The sequence below is a fragment of the Pseudopodoces humilis genome, chromosome 2, assembly GCF_049639895.1.
Source record: "Pseudopodoces humilis isolate 2021_Gansu_Grassland_sample_001 chromosome 2, ASM4963989v1, whole genome shotgun sequence".
In the NCBI taxonomy this organism is placed as follows: domain Eukaryota; kingdom Metazoa; phylum Chordata; class Aves; order Passeriformes; family Paridae; genus Pseudopodoces; species Pseudopodoces humilis.
Window position 1 is genome coordinate 60,239,234 of NC_142201.1, and position 24,214 is coordinate 60,263,447.

The following is a 24,214-nucleotide window of genomic DNA, read 5'->3' on the forward strand; positions in this document are numbered from 1 at the left end:
CTACTTTTGACACTCCCCCTTCCCAAGTCTCACTCTTAAATGGCTCATTGCCTTGTGCAAAACATTATACAGAAATTCATATTCTGAGGGAGCAATGAGCTTGGCCAGACAAGCTGAGGGAGGAAGCATGGCTGGACAAGACCACTAAGGGCAAGCAAAACAGGCTTTTGTATGGGAACAAGTTTGTAAAGGCTGAACTTCAGTGAGGGGCTTTGAAAATCTGACTTAATAAACAAAACACACTCTTAACACTGCAGTGATGAGCTGAAACCCTGCCTGACACTGCTATGGAAAGGTCAAACATACAGCAAGAGTCAGCATATGGTTTTAAATGCCCCATTCCTCCATGCAGAAGCATCATCTCACTTCTGTGGTGTAAGGAGCCATACACCAGCTGAACAGCAGCAGGAGCTCACATATTCCCATTTGTGAGGTCAAAACAGTGGGTAATTTTAGAACTACTCCACAAGAGACACATTAAAATAGATGAATGACAGGAATTTGGAGCAGTGGGTGTGACTACAAAAATTCTGATTACCAAGTGTCTGGAATTGAATGCTCTACTAGCTAGAGAATCATCCAAATATTAGTTAGGCAGGTTTTCTAAACATGGAGCTCCAAAAAGTCTATGGCCACCCACACAGCCATATGTTTAGATTATACCAGACATTCCTAACAACCTGCCTTATTTTTTGGTTTGATCTTTCCCTCATCATTATTCATTTCCCACCTGTACTAATACCAGAGAAGCTGTGGCACCAGTGTTTGCAGCCTAAAGCTCAACACAGATATAAGCACAAAAACCTCACACAAGAGGATAAGATAACGGATTTAAGCTGCTTTTGCAAAACACATTGACCTCTTAGCATAGTTTGGGAAGGTCCTAGGACAGAGAATTTCTTTTCTATATTAAACATAAGAGAGGAAGTTTCAGTTTGCTAGCAAAGTCAACATTACAACAGCTGGGGCAGCTGGAGGAAGAACTGGCAAGAACAATGTCCTACCCACCAAGTGGAAGTGGGCTGCCTAAACAGAAGAATACTGCTACTCTTTAAAAATGGAAAAAAAAAAACTTCCAGGTAAATGCTCTTAAAATCTTGGCTACCAGCAAGAATCAGAAGTAGAAAGAGTAAGGCTGAAGAGAAAGGACAACCTCCTACCTCTCCAGCCCTACAGTGTCTACTTAACATGCACTGTGCATTAGCAAAAAGACATTCCAAGCAGATGAACAGCTTCTTCCAGGTTAAATAGTTCTATAAAACAATACACATGTATTAAATGATATATTAATTAATATTAATACATATATGAAATCTGGCATCACAAGAGGCCTAAAGTCTCTGTGGATAATGAACTATACATCAATTCTGTCTCTAAGTTAAAATGGAAGCTATTCTAGAGACTACGTCTCTGAATTTTTCCAGGGAGAATCAGAAGGAAGTGATACAAGACAGAAGCTTTTAAGTACATTATATATGCTTAATCAGATTAACAGCCATGGGTTTTTAAATCCTATCATAAACCAACATTATATTTCAATATAACAATAAAAGAGAATGGAAACAAAGCTCCCACCATCAGTGTCAATGGAGAACTACTCACATATTGATAAACTAGGATTACTTTATAATTTGAATGTGATAGCATCAAATTTGTAACAGTTTAACGCCATTATCAAAGTAACAAATTGGACCAAAATTAATGGCAAGTCCTGACACATCCAATTATGCTAGAACTTGGAGATCACCGTGATAACATGAAGGCATAAAAAGAGGCCTTTCAAAAAACTATCTTTAGATACATGTAGTAGTTATGCATGGCCTAAAATACTCAGAGGGAAGTATTACTGAAAAAAGAGAATGTTATCAATTTCTGTGATGATGATGATCATGATCATGATCAGAGAAACACAAAATTTAAAATTTTCAAACTGCTGAGATTTTAGCACTCAGAAGAATGACTGACCACCAAGAGCCTGCTATATCAATATCAACATTATTTTCATTACTATTTGTGCAGACTCTCATATAAAAACATGAGTGGGCTACTTGGTTCAAAGTATACGTATGATGGAAGGAAAAAAAAGTCTAAATGGCTCAGAGATTATTTCCTATACTGAATTACCCTTTCAATCCAACTTTAAAAGGCAGTCAGCAAGACAGCAGTAGACTTCTTCAGTAAATTGTGATTTCTTGTTTTAACAACTAACCTGTTAAGAACTTTTAGTCGGTCTACGTAACGTCAAAATAAGCTTTAGAAAGGAAGTTTTTTGTCAAACACAAGAACTCCAGCCTCAGATGTGTGCTAGCACAACTCAAAAGATACAACCAAGCTGTGTAACATTGTCATGCATCTGCATAAGCCGAAATAATTTATTTCAGCTTGTGAAGCACCATCTGCAAGCAATAAACTTCTCTATCTTATTCTGGCATCCAGAAACATGACTAATGGCCTTTCACACAAAAGATATGCAGCTGGAGAAGGTGCCAAGATAAACCTGGAGTACTTGTGTTTATTGTACCACATCTTACACAATTATTAAGAGTTCCCAGGAACTCTTAGCCTCTCCTGAAGTGTCTTCCTTCTCCCTACACATGCCCCAATGAAAACATCTATTCTAACATGCTGTAACAAACAGGTTTATTATAATCCAAAACCTGTTAATATGCTCCAGATTTCCAGGTGAGATGTTAGAACAGACCTAATTAACAGCACCAGAAGGACTGCTTAATCTGGGGGACAAATTAAGCATTTGGGGGAAAAGCACTGCCCTATGTACTGCCATCCTTCCAAGTAAGAGCAAGGCTAATTAAGCGCATGTTTAGAGTCAGAAGGTACCATATAATTTGCAAGACGTACGGCAGGTGACTATGTCAACCAGAAACACCAGCCAGCCCTTCAAGGGTACATCAACTCACAACAGCATAAATCAAAACAATGAGTACAAAGAGGTTAAGATTCCACAACTTGTTAACAGTGCTGGATAGTACCTGTCTATCCATGAACACCACAACATCTCCACAAAAATTCAGCAGCCGCCTCTCAAGGAGGCTGTCCTGCCTCACTTTCAACTTTCAATAGTCTACCATTCTATGAAATTAAGAGTGGCATTAATGACTCCTCCTGAATTCTTAGATGAATGTAAGATCTTTTTATGAAAAATCTTTTTACAAATGGCCTCAGGACTAAAAAGCACCTTCTCAAAACAGAAATCTTTAGTTCATGCTCTTCAGCATTTGAATCTACTTCTAAAGCATACAGATTTAAAATTATTTTCCCTTCCAGTGGGACCTTTAGTCTTGATCTTAAACACTGTCATGGCTGTAACGGAGAAATACTCCAAGTCCACTGTATCTGAAATTTAGAAAGCATGGAAAAATTAGGTTGTAGGTTATGTTATTTCAGTACTATCTACAGGACATGATTCTCACTTTCCTCAAGCCTTAGCCCACTTTATTTCAAGTTTCACTGAACTAACACTCAGGTATTAAGCCATAGGAGTGGCAAAGCCACCTCTTGTCTAGTAAGTCTAGCATTGTTTTATAAAACAGGAAGGTTTATCCTAAAAACATTTACAGAATGAGGCTTACACTCAAACTCATTTAAAACCTTCACCTTTAAACAAATTAGTAACATACCTGTTGTTCATTACTGCAACAGCTACCATGAGCAAGCAGATTCAGCAACTTTATTTCTGTGAATTCTGCAGTTTAAGACTGAGGACTAAAACTACCAAAAAACTCCAAATGGTTTAGAAATCCACACTGCTTACATAAGCCATCTCTTTAACTTGTAATGCACATCACTGACCACCAAAACCATGTTAATACTTTGTTTAAAAATGAAAGAATTAACTGACTTAATGCCTCGTTAATCACTCTGTGCTCAGCATTTAAACCTCAGTGCCCTTACAGGGCAAGAGCATTCAGGACAAGTCAAAAAAGCAGCACTTAAGAGTTACAGATGGCAAAAAAAGCTTCAACAGTCTTAGTGACAGAGGGACACCACTGCTGCAGAGGCTGATCACTGCTCCTTGTGGGGACAAACCCCTTTGATTAGATAAATGTAGTATAATAACACTGTTTAGAAAAGCTGGGGAAAGTTATTTTAAAGCCCTTACTACATAATTATTAGAGGCTGGTTTTGACAGTCTTTAAAGTCAAATGGAAGAAACAGAAGCTCTGAATTTCCAAAGCTGTTTACAAAAATTATATTCCACACCAGCTTACTCTATCTAGCTGTAGAAATAGATGAACATAGCTATGGATTTGTTTATCTACAGACACATAATCCCACTTCCACAGACAAAACAGATCCAATACTCCACTTACTCTTACAAGCTGCAGGAGCTTGGAGTTGAAAAATTCATTTTTTTAACTTACTAAGCACTTAAAAGATACCAAAAGTAATGGGTCTGAAGCTGAAAAGAACACTATCCTCTCTCACTGAATGACCTCACTTTAAAAGTAGTCATCTGCATCCTTAACCCAATCTCCTTACAACCACTGGAATTGCTTCTCACAGAATCCTCACAGAACTCATAATCCTGGTCTGGTTTTTTTTGCAGGCAGTCGTGTTAGTTGCTATAGTTTGAGCTTATTTGGGGTTGAGCTTTCATTTTAAAGGTCATACGAGTGCCTAGTGCCATGAAGCAGTTCTTTACTGCTTCTATATACAAGAGCACAATGTTTATAAAAAACACTAAAAATACACACCTAGTTCCTATATCTGTAAGAATGGTTTAATTTAGCAAAAGGCTATCAAACAGCTGAAGCTGTCACTAACAGGACAGTAAGAAACAACATATAAACATTCAAATATTTGACAAAAAAAAATCTACTGTCTTTAGACGAAGAAGACACTAATACAAACACAGTAAAAAAATAAGGTCAGTGTGCTAAGACAGCAACTAGGCAACAAGGGCAGAGGGCTTATTAAAAATTGGTGGTCTTCACTAATAAAGCTCCACACTGTTCACAGGTACAAATTATTCCTTTCTAAAACACTTCAAGCTGTGAGGAAAAAACCCAACAAGGTACGATCTCCAGTCTCTGAAGGCAATTAGTTTTGTGTCATGTTAAAAAGAGATGGTGTATCACATATTACACCATACTTTATACTACAGGTCCCAAAACTCTACCTTAGGGGTATTTCTGTCAAAGCAAAATCCTTGTATGACAGACTATGTTTAAGTCAGAATTTTGAGGGAACAATATTCAACTTTAAGTGCATATGAGGAATTTGAATTCATTTGGGGTGTAAATAAAATCCCTTGCCTTATAAAATAAATGAGTTATGTTTGTACTGAAACACCATCCGATGGTCTCATGCAGTAAGCAAAGTCCCTTTCTTGGCATAGAGAGAAAAAGGAGAAAATAATTGCATCCTGAATTTTATACAGACTAAGCTGAAGTTCAGATTTGCAGGGGGTAGGTGGAATTTATAACACATTTATAGCTATAAGGTGCATTTATAGCACATTACAGTCACTGTAATTTTAGGCTGAAAGGTAAATTCCTATATTTTGGTACAGGGTGAGGCTTTATTGATATTAATGTATTTTATAAATTAAGTAATGGATCATACTGAAATTAATTAATTTTCTAGGCTTATCTAACCAGCACAGATTCTCTAAATGGTGGATGGAGTCTGCTAAGTAAATAAACCTCTTAATTGTATCAGAAATTAATGAGCAAAGGAGCAAAGAAGTGGGGGACAAATACAGGGCTTTAGCAGTTCTATTGTATTTTCTTTTAGGTAGTGCAGAAAAAAATTCCTTCAGGCAACAAGAACACCTGCCCCACAGAGAGACAGTCACTACGTGATTTTATGCCAATGAAGTCCACATAAAAACAAAGCTCCAAAAAGTAGCGACCTGAGAATAAGCGAATGTTACACAGCGATCAAAATGATGAGACTATTCATTAAACCAAAGGATTACACAAAGTGGTTCTCAAATACCTAGTCTAATTCTGCATTTTGTGCTAAGAACCAAACAGAATAGCTAGTCAAGCCATAACAGCTTGCATATACTTTGGTATTTATAGAAAGGCAAAAAGAAGAATTTCATTAGGAAAAAGTACATAGAATCAAAAAGCAAGCCAGATTTTGCAACAGCAGACACTTAAGGAGGGACACAAAACAGATGGCAGTTCAGGGTGACAAAATGTGGCAATACAAACCATTCACTGCTTAAGTGCAATGGCAAGTGAAGATTCGAGATTTATCTCATCCATTCATACATGGCGCTAAAGCCAAGAAAATGGTAAATGGGCAAATTTGTATAGAATGACCAAAGAGCAGAGATAGCCTTCTGCACCATTATTACACTGTCATCAAAATCACAGTTTTTAAAAAGTCTTTGAAGGAGGCAGAAAATTAATGTGAAACTGTAACCTGAGTTCAACTACAAGCAGGAATTTGGGTGTTAATGTTGCCTGGAGAGACAAGCAAAATGCCCTGTAGCTTCAGTACTGCCACACTGGAAGCACTGGTTTGACTGCTAGAAGTGGAGATACAGTCAGGCCTTCCAAGTAGCATGTATTTTTGGAGAATGATGTGAAGACTGACATAGGAACAGAAGTTTCTATTCTCTGAACAAATGTAACATTACTGAATATTGTTCTCATTTGCAAAGCTGCTTTATAAAAAAAACCCAACAGTTCTGAGCCAGTTAAAAAGGAAGTATCAAAGACCTGACCATTGTACTCATTCAAAAGGAATAAATGGGAGAAACCTCCAGAGCAGATGCAAGTATAGGGAAGAATAGCTAAAAAAATTTTATAAAATATAGCACTAATACAAGGGAACAGATATTTATAAGGTATCACCTGTACAAGTATAAAGAGAAAAAAAATATCAATACAAAAATGACTTCTTGGAACATCCACAGTGTAATATATAACAGAAGAAATCACAATTCTTCCCTAAACTCTTAAGAAATTAATTACTTTGTGTGCACAGTAAATACTGCTTACAAAATTCAGAAACCAATTAAGCAATTTATGAAAAACAGTTGTATTCTAGGATACTGTAAAGGTAAAATTGGGCAGAGATTAACACATGAAAAGCTAAAAAGTTTGATGAGTATGTGCTACAACAAAGGTTTTACCTTTTGATGTATAGCATATCCTTTTTTTTATCACTACTCTTAATTTATTAGGAAACTAAGTTAAGTTCTTTCTTTGAATATCCTCTTATGCTCTTATTAATTTTTTAACCTGTTTCTAATTTCAAGCAGCTACAAGTGTTGCAGCTGCCAAAGATATAAAAGGTCTAAAAAAATTACATAAGAATAAATGTGCAAGTCCAGAAGCCCTTCTAACTTGTCCCTACTTTCTTCCCCTTAAAAAAGCTGCATTGTTAACGCAAGTTTTAGACACCGCTAGGTGAGAAACACAGCTAGTACCCAAGGCATAATAAAGCTTCAAATCAGCACTTACATTCTATTATACACCAGAGAACCTAACCACACAAGCTGTAAATCTATGAGTCCGGATTTCTCTGTCATTGCTTCTGGAGGGGAAAAAAGGTTTCAAGCTATTTTCTGTCACATCTTCTGCCTGTTAAGGGAGACTTCCTACATAAGCTGGCTGCTTAGTCCAGTTCCTGTGCTGCTTCAGTATCCAACTAAGCTTCAATTTCACTGTAATCCTGAAGTCACCCAGGAACATTCCATCTGTACACAGCAGCTGTGCTGATGTCAGCTATTCCTCATTTACTCTTACATACTTCCCTCTGATTTCATCTCTCCATTGTTTATATATGCACACGAAGATTTTGCAAATCTATTTTTCATGCTTTCTCATCTAATATAAAGTACTACCAGAGACCAGGAAACCATTAAAAGAAATATTGCAAATTTTTACTATTCCGAGAAGTTCTAAACACATCAGCAGCAGGTATGTGGAAGTGCCTCTGAAACATTCAAATGGATAAGGACGCTTTAATGTGAGCTCTAAAGTAATTCCAACCCATGGAGAAACCACAGTTCAAGTCAGGACAAAGTTATAGTTAGGGAAAATCTATATAAATCACATTTCTATCTTCAAAGGCCAATTATGAGCTCATTAAATCCATTTATAACCATACAAGTTGTTATTTATTCAAAAATTATTTTCTTCAGAATTACAGGTGATATTTTAACCTGAATCTGGCAAGAGGAGGTCAGATACTAGTATGGTTACAATTGCTGGAGCAGTTATCCAGAAGAAAACCACCAAAAGCCATATGCCTCCTTAACTGTGTAACCTCCTACAACCCTCTCTCAGGATAAAATATTATCTTGCCCCCATGAAAGTGACACCCATTTGTGCAAGGTATAATTTCTTCACTTACTGTTAACACCAGGCTAAAACCCTTTCCCTGATCTCCACTTCTTTAGTACACAGAGAAAACAAGAAATGTCAGTTTCTACCAGGGAGAAAGCAAAGCCACTCATGGGAGAGCAACCAAGGAAACAAAACAATACAAAACAGTTTATGAGAAGAGTAAGTTTATATTCTTAAAAAAAATTAGCAAGACACTGTCATCAGCAAAAGAATCACAAACCTCATATGGTCTTTAAACTGACAACCCAACTTAAATAGCAAAACACAGCAATTCCTGCAACAACCCACCAACTCACCTCATGTTGCTGACATCAACTTACGGACCTGTCCTAGGAGCCGTGCAGCCGCCAATTCTTCGCCAAGTCCATGCAACAAACAAAACTGGAATGGCTCAACCATTTGTCACCACTGCTTTCAGAAAATGCCTTTTTCTAGATTTTAGTTAAGACCACTTTTTCTAAACCTACGCCTAAATCACATTCATTTCTTTCAAGACTCAGGGATGCTTTCATGTCTGATAAACCAAGGTATGAGCAGACTTTCTCCAATTAAAAAAAGATCTGGAAAAAAATATTTTTGACACTGCTCAAATCCCCCTGTCCTGCAAACAGGACTGAAATCCAACTTAAAGTACGCTGTTGCTGAAGGAACGAGTCTGGCTTACAGAAAATCACAGGAAATTGTTCATGCTTTGTTACCCATCTCCTCAGTGTAAAGTAAGGGATACAAACACCCCAGAACCTATGCTCTTTAGTCTCACTTTCTTGTTTATAAAATCAAAATAATTTTCTGGTTTACAAAAATAACACTTTTTGATACATCGCCCTTCCTGAAACTAAACTGACAATGCATCACTCACACAAATGACAAGTTTATCTCTGGCTGAAGTAGCAACATCAGCAAGAATTTCCCCCAAATTTCCTGATCTTTACAGGGTATTTCCTCAAAGCATCCTGTAATAGAGAAAGAGCTGCAGCATAAGCCACAGAGGGTGGACAGAAGGTGAAAAGAAGAAAGCAAAACTTTCAAGTTAAACAAGATAGCTCTTCTGGGACAGGAAAAACAGTATCAAAAGCCAGGATTTTATTGACCGGCTATGAAACAATTAGGAGGAGCTGGTATCTGGTCAAGAAGACATTAAGGATTACATGAAGTGAGTTAGGTAGCTCAAATGCTCAAAGAAATCTTTAAGAGAATAGAAAGAGGAAAAATAGACACATTATATGCCTGTTTTCTGAAATTCTGTTAGTACCAGGCATTAAAAACCTCTGAAATCATACAGTGTTTTTCCATGTTTCCTGGCATTCTGGAGCTTGTCAGAAGAGTCACTTGATACATACACTTATAGCAAGTACAATATAAACAAGAAGAAAATTGTTTCAGATATCTTTATTATTTAATAACACAAAGGCAGGAGTTATTGTTCTAAGGAGGTATCAAGAACCCAAGATTCCAGCTGTAAAACCCAGAGCATGACAGAAACACACTAACGCAACGGTGATAGACAAGTATCAAAATACTGATGGTAGAATCGCAACAGGCTTTTTAGTTTGGTTTTTGCTTTTGTTTTAGTGGTTTTGTTTCCTAATTGTGATGGGTAGAAGTTAAGCCATTTTAGGAACCGAGACAGTAACATAAACAGTTCTCAGTGCCTGTTTCATAAGTATTTGACAGTCCTAAATTTACCTACTACAGAACAAAATGACCAAAAATTCTGTCTGAGTCAAGTGTCAGTATACCTATTAAGGCACAAAGGGTATCAGACCTTAAATGGACTAGAAATTTGAAAAACGTGTATTTTCAACTAAAAGCACTGCTGGCACAGAACTCTAGTCACAGATGTTAGAATTAATTTCTGAGACCCACACATCTTCAGCTATTCATGTCTAGATTACTTCTGTTCAGTACACAATTAATGTCTATACCTGTAACAACTACTCCTTTTTATGTTCATCACATACATATTTCCACATATTATAATATGATTGAATTTGATACATTAAACCAATTTCTTTTTAAACTTCAAAGTTAACAAGCGTTACTGTGCTTGCATAGTTTAACACAGGCATGTGACTTATCAGTTCTCTAAAAATACCAGGTTATAAATTCAGCGCTCTACTCAATAACCACAGAAGCAGCAAGATAAACAAGTTTGATAATGACAGCAAAATAAGATATTAAAAAGCCATCCAACAGAAAGCCAATTTCAGAAAGTCCAGTGAAAATGGCTCACTACATAAGTATGTACTTAAACAGCACCATCTGAACAATTATTTTTAGAATGTACTAGGACTGCAATGCATTCCAGAATAGTAAGAAGTCACAACTGCCATGAAGCAGTAGCCTCAGGTCTACGTTAAGGCTATTAAATAATTTAAATAAGATGGCAAATTTAACAAAAGATCTAGACATTAGTTAAAAAACAATGCTTTGTGGTAACTGATTTAAGAAATTAACTGGATTCAAGTACAAGCATCTGGCTAGTTTACTTCAACTGCCAGAAGCAGAAAACAGAAAAATGAAAGCGCTCTTCACCTACTGCCGGGGGGTCTGGTACACCTTCCTGCCTCCTATTCTCACACTCAGCTTCAGAACAAAACTTTCCCCTTTCCTAATCTGAACATTAGAAGTAGGTCCCATTCTTCAAAACTAATTTCCTATAGTGAGAACAACACAAGTACACAGGCATGTGTGTGTTGCTCACTACCTCTAAAAAAAGTTTTTCTTTGAGATCTTGCAAGACATTTAATTAAGTCTGACTACAGAATCCCTTAAGGGGAAAACAATTAAAAGTTTTCTACTTTCTAACAAACAACTTCTCACTCTTAAAGAAAAATCTAAGATTTCCACTTTTACAGCTCTCAACAGTTCCAACAGACTTTTTTGTGACACAAAGCCACAGGAAACCTCAAAAGATGCAGTATTTTCCATATTGCCAATTATGACATTTTGGCTCAAATTTATTTTTAAGTAAACCCGGCAAGGTAGAAGTCTAAATACCATTTTCACAAGAACCTTTATTATTTCTAATTACTTTAATGTAAGTAGAAAAGGCGTTACAAATATAACAGTCTGAACCACAGCAGAACCCTCTTTCACAGATTCACGTGGCATCTCCTATGCAAGGGACAGCAAGACCCGACCACATTATTAAATCTGTAAACTCTTAATGTTGGATTCATTGACTTGAACTTCAGATAGGAAGATGCCAGGTTTAGATTTTATAAAGGATATCTATATGACATTGTAACAAAAGGACCGTGGGAGGCTAGACACATTTCCTACAGAACGATGCATTAGGAGCAATTTTCTGCCTAGGCCTCCATTTCTAGGGTGGTTCTGTGTGATGGAAAAAGGAGTCATTTCTTTCCCAATCCCATTTTTTGCCAGGAGATCCTGCTTAGGGAAGGCCAAGATCCAAACCCAGTCATCTTCCATCAACATAAGATCTTCTGCCGAAGGCTTGTGATGCAGTATAAAGGTTAGAAGGTGTCCTGAAGCAATTTGGAGGGAATGAAGAGGAGAGAGAGTCACAAGATGCACCAAAGTAATAATGCATGTAACATAGTTCCATATGACTTCAACTCAGCACGAAAGAGGAACTGATAAAATCTCCTTAGAATTTCATTGCCAGTTTTCAAGTGATTTCTTTCGCTAAAAATCAAAAAGGAATTTAGAAAAAACTTCCCATGCCAGCAGTGACATGGCTGGAAAAAGAAAGGTCTGACTGTGGGCTACCGATGTTTGCAAGGAAGAGGCTGATGCTCTGCACAACATGAAGCGAGAAAGGCAGAATTTACCTGAGCTGATTCCCTTTCTCTGGGCCTGAGGGATTGCTGATTGTGTGGGTTAGCAGCACATCCCCCTAATCAGTGTTCCAGTCCATTTCCTTCACATGGACAAAAGAACAGGACTTTACAAACCCAGCAGCCATGGGCTCCTCTAAAGGAAGAAATGTATTTACATGTTTAGGACTGGGAAACTTTGTCAGTGCTGGGAATCAAGTCAGACTTCAAACCCATTTGATGATCTCCACCTTACTGCACATTCAAACCTAGCACTAGTGTAAAGAGAAAGGGAGGAGATGAAAACTGTGTGGCTATGGACCATACCCAATCACTGGCCTTATCTTGGCTCCAGCCACCAGTTTCTGCTCTTGACTTACTTTCCTGTCAGGAGAAGGGTCACACCAAGAACATCATTAGTGCTTCACAGAACTGAAGTTCAAATATGACCCATGGACAGGAAGCTTACACAGAGGTATTATTTCCAAGTGCCCAGAACATTTTTCTCCTCTCTCTCTCCCCAACACTTTTTCTTTACAATGTTCACGCTCTTTCCCTCTCTCAGCCTAGAGAAGTGGAAGACAATATCAACAAAAAAAAATGCACAGAGAAACAGCATAAAGTCATCCTTCACACCTGGGTGGATGGCAGTTCAAAGGGGCCCTACCTACCTGCAACCCTGTTGTTTGCTTCAAGAACTGTTTGCCCAAGGAAAAAGAGACGAGCAAATCCTGGAAGCAGATCCTTCCCCAAAGGAAGTTTCTTTCTGAGTCTGCAACCTGGAGCTTTTGCTTGAGACTCAGTCCTCTGAGTGGATTCTTTCTTCAAACTCTCACACTGGTTTCTTTACTTTTGTGGGCAGCTGGAAAAAGAATGAAGCCGTAGGCTGAGGCAGGGACTCCATACTTCCAGGATAGGGAGGCAGAAAGACTGGAGGGGAAGGAAAAGTGCTAGTTGGTAACTTCTTGAATAATGATCTGTATTCCCTCATTTTCTGCCACACAGAGACATACACATAGTCACTGCAATAGGGGAGGATGACAAGAGATGAGTACTAGACATGCAGTTTTTTCATGCTCTGATGCCAAAAAAAACCAACCCCAAAGTGTTGAACTGTGAACTTTCAAGACTATTAAGACATCTATCAACAGATGAGATCAATCATAAGATGTTTTGTCCAGAAAGTTCTCTCAGTCTACAAGTAGATGTAGGTAGGGGGGAGGGGAGAATTAAAGTGCTAATTTCTTGGAAAAATAATCCAAATCTCTCTTCTGTTCACTTTTTCTCAAGTGAATTAAAAATGGCATCTATTGCAATGCAGTGAACATCTCCCCATAATCTCTTTTAAAAATAAATGGTCATACTTACCTGACTGTTTCCCTCACCAAAGGATTCCTAACACCACTCCTAACTCCTCTGCAAAGGACTTAGTCCAATCTCAAGTCTTCTACTTTATTTGTCAAAATCAGACTAATTGAATACTAGCAGCAGTTCAATGCTGTTGTGACAACCTTTGATTTAGCCTAAGCAGATTATGATTGCTGTGGAAGCTAAGAACCTACTCAAATTCCTGCATCATGTTTCTGGATTTCTAAAATACTCCTCTTTTTATTCCTGAAAACCCAAAAGCCCTAGGAGTTGTCATTACATGAACAACAAACAAAAATAACGTGTAAGAGAGCTGAAATTTCCTTCTTCACAAACCCTGAAAGCTAGTTAAGACTCCTGTGAAATTTTGTCAGTAGCATGGAGCCCACATAAAACAGAACCAGAAGTCACTGGACTTCCAACAGCTACAGGGATAGCTGCTCACAAATGCATTTACTAGTTATTATCCACTGCAGTACCTTCTGCACAGCAGCAGTGTTAGGCATTTGCATGTGGGGCAGTCATTGTGCTGAAGCACGTGAGGCATCATAGTTTTACCAGGAGGCTCTTCTTTGCTCTCAAGACATCAGGTAGAGCATGATCCAACAGTTAAATAAGAAGGTACATTACTCATTATGTTTGGAGAATTTCGCTTAATTCATTTTGGGGCAATTGGTGGTGTTTCTTCATCCTCTCTTCTAGAGCACACACCTAAACAAAATAGCTTAATATGATTACATACCTAATATGTTCTTCAATTACAAGCTTTCCTCTGTTCAAAAAAAGCTTGCTTTCTTTTTTTTTCATTGTGTGTAATACAAGAAAATAGGGAGGGGTGGGGAAGGTTTGTCATTAAAACCACGGCAATTTTGCAGTTAGAGTAGCATACAAGAAGCATTTTTGTTCTTTAAACAAGTGACAGATAAAGCCCTGTATTTTTAAGTAATTACCCTGATATTTTAAAGTAATTAAAACAAAAATCAGCAAGTTCTTTTCAGAGGAACTGCTGGGGAATGCAAAAGGATACTCTGCTTCTTTGTTCCTGAATATGGTTACAGTATCTCAAGCTAAAGTAAGAGGTTGTAGTCTAAACAGAAGGAGTGGTTCACAAAAACAGGGCTCTTTTTTATTGCAATTTCATTGCTTTTCATCAGCTTAAGATCAAGACATGTTCCTACGCCCTTCAACTGGACAAAACATTGTCTTTCTCATTATTTCAAACTTTCAAAGATTAGAAAGCGAAGCTCTGTCTTTTCAGACCACATGTATGTTCTTGTGAAAGGAGGCCTTCCTATCCAGAAAGAGTGCATGACCAACAGAAATACATAAATGCACTTGGCCAAGAGATGTCTCCAGGCTGATGTTTATACTCTCATCTTCCAGTAGAGAAGACAGAAGAAAAATGAAAGAAGATAAAATACAATAAAAAGAATGCATTCAATGCAAGTTCCTACTGCTCTGTACCTGCTGGCTAAGAAAAATATTATAAAAGCACAGTAGCAGTTGAAAGCATTATTTCTTCTTAAAGACTTCCTTGTGAACAGAAGGTTCTTTTTAACCAGATAATTTGGTAAGTTCCTGAGATTCAAGGCATTGCAAATTGCTCTAATACTAGTTATCATTCATAACCACAATGCCATACACAGTACCACAGACTTCATTTCAGGCGATGCATTGAAGCCTACAAACACTACTGACTTCCAAAGTCAGTATTATTTTCCAGCAACAGAATGTATCCAGATATTTAAAACAATAGAAGGTATCAGAGCAGATCAGCTCAGACGAAACAGCATGACCCAGCTTACTTCAAGTTCCTTTCGAACAGGAATCTGTCCAGGGCCTCTGTAAGAAACAGCCTTTCACATGAAAGACCCTATTCAATGGAAAAAAAATCCAGATCACTTTCAACACACAGTCCGACATCATCTATTGCAGCTTCAGGACCATAGGAGAGAGGAGTACTTGGTCTTATTTGATCCATGTCTTTTCTTCAGCAAAAGGCACAAAGATCCAACGTCAAATTTAAGGGGAAAATAAAAGACATTATGAGGATTATGTCCATTGATGTTCTCATGGAAACAGCTAAACAGTTTCTGAAAGATCAATCTGAAATAAGCTGTTAGGAATGATTTGTTTTTAAATTCTTTTTCTTACATCAAAATGATGGTATCTCTCCTTTTACACAATCTAGGCAAAACTCTTATTTTTATCCTTTCATACATAATTCTTCCCTTGAGCAGACTTGTCTTGAACTGTAAAGAATAAACAAGGTTGGTAATTTTTGTGTTCTAGCTATCAAAAACCCTAGTCTGATTGATTCCTACACAGAGATATGTATTCCAGGCTGAAACAACTAAATCTTTCTGCATTTTGAGATGAGAAATGTCAATGAATACTCCAATGTCCTTATGAAGATTCAAAAGAATGAAAAAGAAGTCTAGAAAAGACCATCCAAAGTACCTGAATCCCTCTTAGAGGAATTTTGGGAGAAGTTCTTTTTGTTGCCTCACATCAATCACCAGAAGTGATTTGTACTGCCTAGCTGGGATGTTAAGTAAGCTTAAGCAACAACAACAGCTCTTCGCAGTCTATAGTTTTTTATTTACCGCAAGGGCAGGCTCTGACTGATCCTTTGAGCTGAAGCAGAAAGAAATTATGGCCATGATGACACAAGAAAAGCACGATGGTGATCAGATCATGCAAATATAGATGAAGTCAGGAAAGCACCAGTAATTCTGTTTGTGAGCATACGAAAGATGGTAAGGAATCCTATAACCAATACCCTCATCATCCTTTGGGCAAAGAGAGGAATCTCTGCAACGTCTTTCCACAGTGCCCTGACTGTTGATAAATACACCGGGAGGAAAACTCCCTTCAGTGCTTTCTTCCTTCTCTATAAGGCATGTTCCAAAGTGAGCAGTGGTCTCCATTTTTCTGCATCAGTGAGCAGAAGCTCAATAGCCAAGAAATTGAAAGTCTGAACAATTGTGAGTAAATTGTACAGGATACCATCTGCAAAATAAGCAAAAAAATTGAATCTCCATATTTGGTTAATGGTATAGAATATAAGCAACAATACTTTTCATATCTCTAATACTGCAGCTCCAACAACTGCAGGATCCAAGTGGAAGAACATAAAAAACAGGACAATTGCCATACCTGATTCAAGTTACCTGCAGCCAGGTCAAGTAATTCTCAACTCTCAAACTGAAATTTTAAAGCATTATGAAATTATTTTAGATGCAAGGTGCAACTATCCCTGCAGAGCTTTTGTAGCTCCTATAGTTGTTGCCCTGCTGCCATTAATCACACATCCAGAAGTATGTGCAGGCTGCAAACCCAACAGAGGATCTACACACCAGCATCCAGCTGAACTGTTATTCAAAATAAACATTACAAAAACAGCAAATTTTAGTAAAACATCTTTTTTCCGGAAACCAGCACCAACATGGCACATGTTGTGAGGTATCAACAGGAGTGATATAAGCTGTTTACATTCCAAGCTACAAAAAAAAACAAGTTTCCAAAACTTTACTTTAGGGCTTTTTTTGGGAGGAACAGGAGGAGATTTGACTGGAGAAAAGGGTAGAAATCACTGAACATTATAATAGCTACATGAGATAATGTTATTTAGTCCCAAGATGGAGAGAAAAGGCAGCAAAAATCCTGGTTAAAGTGTTATTTTTAAGATTATCATGCAACCTGTCATTAAAAGTAAAATATGCCAACAAATAAAATGGTAACAAATCTTGACTTTCTAAATTTCAGAAGGTGGTTTAAAAGCATTTGGCCTCTCTCCAGAAATGTTTTGTGCTAAACTTCTTTAAAGGCCTACTAAAACCCAGAGGGTCACGGCACTGTCTAGATTATCAGACAAGGCATCAGACAATACCTACTTAAGACTGGTATGGGTACCAATCCCTGAAAGACCCTCCATAAACTCCTAGTTTAGGAGTGGCAAAAAGCCCTGGCTTTTCTGAACCCAGCATGACACGGAATTCTGAAATTATATACAGCTATCACAACACCACGCATTTGAGAAACATAGCCAGTATTTCTTGGCACATATACAACAAAAGGAAAACACTAGAGGTATAAAATTGAATGATTGGTTGATTATAGAAAATACAACCTTGTAAAAACAATTCCCATTAATAGATGCATCAATTTTATACAATTAAAGAAATGGGTATTTGCTACACAATGTTATAATTATTTTTTCCTTTTTAAAACTGTTTACATTGCAAGAATATTTTTAAATGTCTTCATTAACATGCTTTTTACTTCTTGTCAGCTTTTATGCCAAGTACAGTTGAGAGCAAACCTTTTTTGGCCTAACTAAACCACATTTTAATCAGATTAACAGACTTTATTGGCACTAACATACATTTCTGTCATAAAAACAGACCTTCTTTCAGTCTCAGGGAAATTCTTTGCTTCTGGGCAGAGTGCATGAGCCAATATTCAAAAAAAAAAAACAACAAGTTGTTTTTTTTAAGACATCATATGATGACAATTTGTTTGCTTTTTTCTGCTTAAGAAAGCCAGCTACAGATACAAAGGTTACAGTATTTCTGCATATCTTAAATTTACTTGAAAAAAACGACATAAAACTTTTAATTTCTTAATGTTAACAATGGTTTTTGTACTTTGCTTTGTCATTCCTGATGCATGGCTTGCTTAAAATAATTTGAATCTATTTACATACAATTAGGTAACAAATTTCTTACACTTTTTTTTTTTTAAAGCACCATTTCTCTTATTGAGTTTTCAGTCTTCATATAATTCCTACACTTCCCTGGCCAGAGTGTTCTAGACTGGCTCTCTGTAGAACCTAGAAGCTGAAATACCACATACAAGCCATGCTAGGAGGAGTGATTTTCATGCTGTTTAAACAGCCACATCAGACTGGATACTTTGATTTTGTGGGGGTTTGGGTGGATTTTGTGGCCTTTTGTTGGGCTTTTTGGAGTTGGGGTGAGGTCACGTCTGAATTTCCAGGTAAGAATAGCTCAAGGCTTTTCTCTACAAGTTTTGACCCTCTATTACTTCCCTCTGGTGTCTGGGATCTCTGGAGAGCTCAAACACAGCAGAGAAATGCCCTTTTAATGCAATTTTTACGCCAATATAAATATTTAATAGACTAATGTTAGGAAAGGGCAATATGGATGCACTGATAAATAAAAGCTAAAAAAATTACCTGGGTTTTCATTCAGTCATAAATTTCACAAGGTTTTCTTTTGGAAAGCACTCAAAACTTGTATTTCATATTTGAGCATTTATGTTACTTTCCATATCAAATCGTGATTTCTACAAAGGGTTTCCTTACTTTTAGAGTTTATAAATTTAGCATGCACTCAGAGCAACAGGCTTGATTCCTTCTTCATTTTCAGAAGTAGTAAGAACTCTAACAGGCAAAACTGGACTGAGTTTTCTAGGAACTGTTACTGCTCAGACAGCAAGTGATGTCAAATGCTACTGTAAGCTCAGTTCTTCCGCATTGATAGGTCTGTGATGCAACAGAGGCTTATTATTTGGGCTTATTATTGTCTAACATAAGCAGTTGACAGTGGAGACAAACTGATTCAGTCATGACTTGCAAATGATGTGCAAGCACACTATAATACCTCCGTAATACAGTCTGACTCTCAGGTTCAAAATACAAGTTAAAAAGTCTCATGTGCAGTCAGTGATGTTTTAGATCAGAATTGCTTTTTTGTATTTTTACCTAGTATGTGGTACCAGTACATGAAAAAAACATTCTAAATTGTCTTGCACTGCTACCACCATACAAAATATGCTGTCTTTAAGTAGCTAATTAAATGTTTTCTGCAGATTTGCTGACTTAACTTTCCTTATTGGACTAGTGCCTCAATTCACTCAAATTTCAGTATTAAATTAAAATGGTGTCATTTTTCCCAAACCACTTGGAATAAGGCCATCACAAGTTTCATTATAAAAATGTTTCAGTCAGCTGAGGTAAAGACCATTTGAAATGTATAATTTTGTTCTGCTTATGTAAAGCTATTTGCATTGAGTTGTCCCCTTATCTTCTCTCCATGCAAGCACCTTCATACCTACCTGCTTTGATCAGCCAGAACTCCAAGCTTTTGCACTAGACAGAATTAACTTTGGCAGTGCCTCTTCATAGGCATACCAGTATGTAGTGTTTGACTGTCATTCTGTATCTGTTGAAATATTAGCACTTGGTTTAGGTTGTATACAAGGAAAAAAAACAGTATCAAGTCATACATTAAAAGAATACATACAAAAACACTGAGATCTATTTCTAGGCCAGGCATACTGTCTTCACAAAAATTATTCAGAACAGGGAAAAAGACAGACATCAAATAACCAAACCAAAATAGCAACTTACCCCACTGACTGATCTGGGCTGGAGAGTGTTTAACCATACACTGAATCTCAGGGCCCTCTTTCCTTCATTTGAGTTGAGATTTCATTGACAAAAATAACCACAATCCAGGTCAGATAAAAAAGAGCTTCTCACGCACTCGAGCACACACGCAAGATGGAATCACAGAATCATTTTGGTTGGAAAATTTATGAACCCTCTTGAAAACAACACTATCTTTTGAATCACTACCTAACATTTCTGTACATGATTAATATTTACAATACACAAGTTTATTTTGAAGCCAATCTCACAATAACACACAACAGAGATATTCTTGGCACAACTCTTTTAGCATTAAATTAGTTGCTTGATCTCTGATTTCTGTACCAAATACATGTAAAATGTTTCCTCAGAAAGAGATGTTATATTTAATAAAATTCCTTTGCCTAATCCTAAGATTAGGCAGATCCTAAGAACAATTCTATGGAAGTCCAACACATCTCCTTTCCTTCCGTTTTCTTTTTAAGGCAAGATTCTAAGATAGGTTTGCAGCAGGACTGAAAAGCCATCTGCATTTAAAGTTACCAGGTTTTAGCTGTATACTACATGCAAAGTATAGTATTTTCTACTCAATAGCTTTTTAGCCACCTAAAAAAACCTCCCAAGCATTCCATGCAGCTGCTACTTCTACATATTCTTAAGCCAAACTCCATCTTCTAGTTTACCAATACGTACCAACAGGAAAGTATAGTGCATGTGACAAAGCTTGGCACAGTCGACAAAGAAAAATGCAGAATTCCCTAAGAAAATGATAGTCCCTAACTGTTGGCATGTGTTCAAAAGCCTCTACTTTTTTGAATCTCTAGAGGATGCAGTTAAGAATTACATTCTACAAAACGCAACCGAGAATTAGTCTGTATTTCTTAAGTATAGTTATTCTTCCAAACAGCTATTTCCCCAAGTTTCAAATTGTTCTTAATTTATAGTTTAGTATCTGCATAACTGAAATCCCCATAAGCATTTTGCAAACTAGACCAGAGTTTAATATTGCATAACTGCTCTTTTCTTCCTCCTTTTTTTGATGGCCAAGCATTATATTACTACTTCATGCATTTTACATGTGAACCATCGAGGAATTTCTATTTTTTATTTCTTAACTGTTTTCGTTGTAGACTTCAGTCCAACAGGAACACAACTGTCAACTTCATACTTCAAGATGCAACGTAGTGTAACAATCTAGCTGGCCCATATTTGAACAGTCTTTTTCCAAGTCAGAGAATTTCTATTTACCAGTCAATTTCTTTCATTTTATTTTTAAAAATAAAGAATAGATATCTATCTCAGAATCTTACCTGACGAAGAAGAATCATATATGCTACCCAAAAATATGCACTCTTAACAGGACTTGCATAGGCAACTGCACAACTTTGTTAAAGAGAAGCTATAGGAAGTATTTGGGCAAGCTCATAATGCCACACTGCAACACAGCATTAAACTTTTTTCCCCAGATGAATTGAATGCAGGTTTCAGAAATATGGCAATATTCAACCTATGCTAAAAGTCCGCTTTTCCAGCAATGTATCATGATATCATGACTCAGTATTTTTGTTATTTTCTCTCTTGTACATGTAAAATACATAGAAATAAGGGGTGCCACAGAAAAACTAGAAATTTGTTCACAATCACAATCAAGTAATAATTTGCTTTCATTGCTTTTTTTACTACAATTCATTCCAATAATGTGGAATAAAATATATTCTGCATTTAAAAGTTACTTGGAAGATGCTTCCCATCTCCAAAGGTCAGAAATAGAGCACTGAGGCAGAGGAGGACATGAGGAAGGGTGTAATTCCACAACTCCAGTGGAATCACTTGATGACCTGTTAGGAGCATGTGGCAGACTGTTCTCAAAGAGCTAATAATTTCACCATGATAACCTTGGCCTTTAAAGAAATGAATCATTAACTGGATAGCACAGATTTTTGAACTCCACTGTATCTAGAGTTCTTTAACTGCAGCAAAACAATACTGAGTACAGACTAAAATAAAATGTATGCAAATACATGACAGGCATTGGAACTATATTATCTGTAAGGTCCCTTGCAACACAAACCATTCTACAGTTTTTTCAATCTAACAGCAACTTAGTAACAGTGGTAACAGACATTATTGACAATAATAAAGCTTAAGTATTTTAAAGGGAATGTTAAGAGATAAAATGTAAATATTAACATTCTTCTTACACACTATCAATCCATTTTTTTTACCCACTCCATTCCCCAGTATGCATAAACACATCTTCCTTTCATCTTCTTCATCACTTACATCTGAACAAATGGTTATTCTGAGTAGTGTCCCAAATAATGAAAAAAAATTATGTCTGTGCAGCAGCTCGCAATCAGAAAAGCCAGTATCATCTAATTACGCCATTCTCCAATTACCATAAGGCAGATTCAAACTACCACTACACACTCATCTGCATAATGAATATGTAGTGAATCCAAAGTTAGTATGGTGTAAAAACATGATACTATGGACAAGGACATTGGTAATCCATCTCCCTGTGGCCCAGGCAAAGTACACAATACAAAGGGAAGAACCAGAGTTACTACGAGAAAGTCAAATTCAAACAAGCTTCACAATCTGTTTTAGAATTGGAGCTAGCACTAAACACAGAAACATACAAGTTGTAGGAAAAGGGGGCTCAAAGCTAGTGCAACCACTAAGTCATCTTAGTGTTTGTTTAGAATCAACTTTGTTCAGAAATTGACAAAGTTAATAAAAATTTATTTAGTTTACACACACAGTCTGTAACTCCATAAACTTGCAAATTTCTACTTACTACATTTGAATAGTTTGCAATCATAAACCTCGCATACTCAACAGGATTACTGCCTACTACACACAGATCGATCACAATTCTGACTGTGTCTTCAAAAGCAAAACAAACCCAAAATAACAAAAGAAAACTAGTATTTCTGCTGCATATTCCCCACAAAACCACTTTTGAAGCCACTGTAAATTTTATATCCAGTGTCTAACCTCAAAGAACAGAAGAATGGACCAATGGAGTAGGTGAACATGGCCCTATTTTTGCCTCCACAAGTACAAGGCAAGGAATAACAAGAGGCATCCCCTCCACATTATTCATTCTAATGGACAACCACCAACTACCCAGGTAGTACACCCCAAGTGGAGAGAATGGCAGCAGCACAGCCAGGGTTTCTTTTCAGACAGTCAGCAAGCCAAAATACACAAAACAAAAGGGAAACTACAATGGGGAAGACAGGAAAGATATACAAAAAAAAATGAAATACTGGGAGAAAGGGAAGAGCAGCATGGCAATACAAAAAGCATAACTGAAGTGCCACAGTCAACAAGACTTTTGACAGAAACCCCTGAAAGTCATGCATACACTTTTTTTTTTTTTTAACTCCAGTACTCATGGATCTTTTTGTTTGTTTCTCAATTTTAAACAAAAATACCTAGAGGGGCAAACATAATTGAATAAGATCTTTCAAGGCTGGTTCCTACAGCCTACACTAACCCCTGTAGCAGAACCACTGACTGGATTGAACTCCACTGAATTCAATGCTCCTGAAATATTAACTTTATTCATTTATGAAGCCATGGCAGGACTAGAGCCAGTGCTATGGGTACAACACTTAGGCTTCAATGTTAGCCTGACTACCGCATCAACCACACTAATTTTTAAGTACAGTTCAGATTCTTTTATGATCTGATGCAAGTCTATATGGTTTTTGTTTTTTAAACACTGTTCCAATGCAAGTTGCTCAATGCCATCTTATTTGCCAAATATTTAAGAACCATTCTAATATCACACAACAGTATTTACTGGCAAAAATATTTATTAATAGAAGTGGCTGCTATGCTTGACAAGAGAGCTAATATTAAAAGCTATCCTTCTAAGTAACACATAAAAGCTGGCAAAACATTTTTTGTTATTAGTTCCATCTTACTACTTTAGGCTGAATGAAGGATAGTATAAAAACATCTGGCATCACTGTGCAAAAAAATTTAAAAGGCATCACAGGTACCCTGCAACCGAAACTTTTCTAGCAGAGGCACACAACAAAAACAAATAAAAAAGGGCCCTAAAATTTACAGTGGACATTTGAGAAATCAGACTGTATTAAGTTTTAAACAAGCAAAGCAGGGGATTCACAGGAAGACCGCTTTCAGTCTTTAAAATTTCCAACCAGTACACATCTATTTGCGTTGTACTTCAAAGAGCCTGATCAGTTGAATTTACAGCTCATAATTTTAAATGTATTTTTAATTCTGAATTTCTACACACACTTTTTGGATGATCAATGAACACATCAGCACTTACCAGAGCTGGCAATCAAGTACTT

At 37.0% G+C, this 24,214-nt stretch overlaps 1 protein-coding gene across 7 annotated transcripts in view; it reads right to left on the reverse strand.

Annotated features, from left to right (window-relative positions):
• The window catches only part of TSC22D1 (TSC22 domain family member 1), a 92,623-nt gene that overhangs the window by 40,985 nt on the left and 27,424 nt on the right, over nt 1-24,214 (reverse strand). The window contains exons 3-4 of one of the 7 annotated variants that reach the window (XR_015771850.1): nt 12,787-13,045; nt 9,748-11,824 (exon numbers count right to left, since the gene is read on the reverse strand). The exons of 2 other annotated variants lie outside the window; for them this stretch is intronic. Coding sequence is in view for 1 of the 5 variants with exons in the window: in XM_088051337.1 (XP_087907463.1) it covers nt 19,629-19,671 (43 nt within the window). In the remaining 4 variants the exon portion in view is untranslated. Of the gene's footprint in view, nt 1-9,747; nt 11,825-12,620; nt 12,682-12,786; nt 13,046-19,549; nt 19,672-24,214 lie in introns of those variants that run through there. 4 more of the 7 variants (XR_015771853.1, XR_015771851.1, XR_015771852.1 and 1 more) reach the window with 4 other exon arrangements.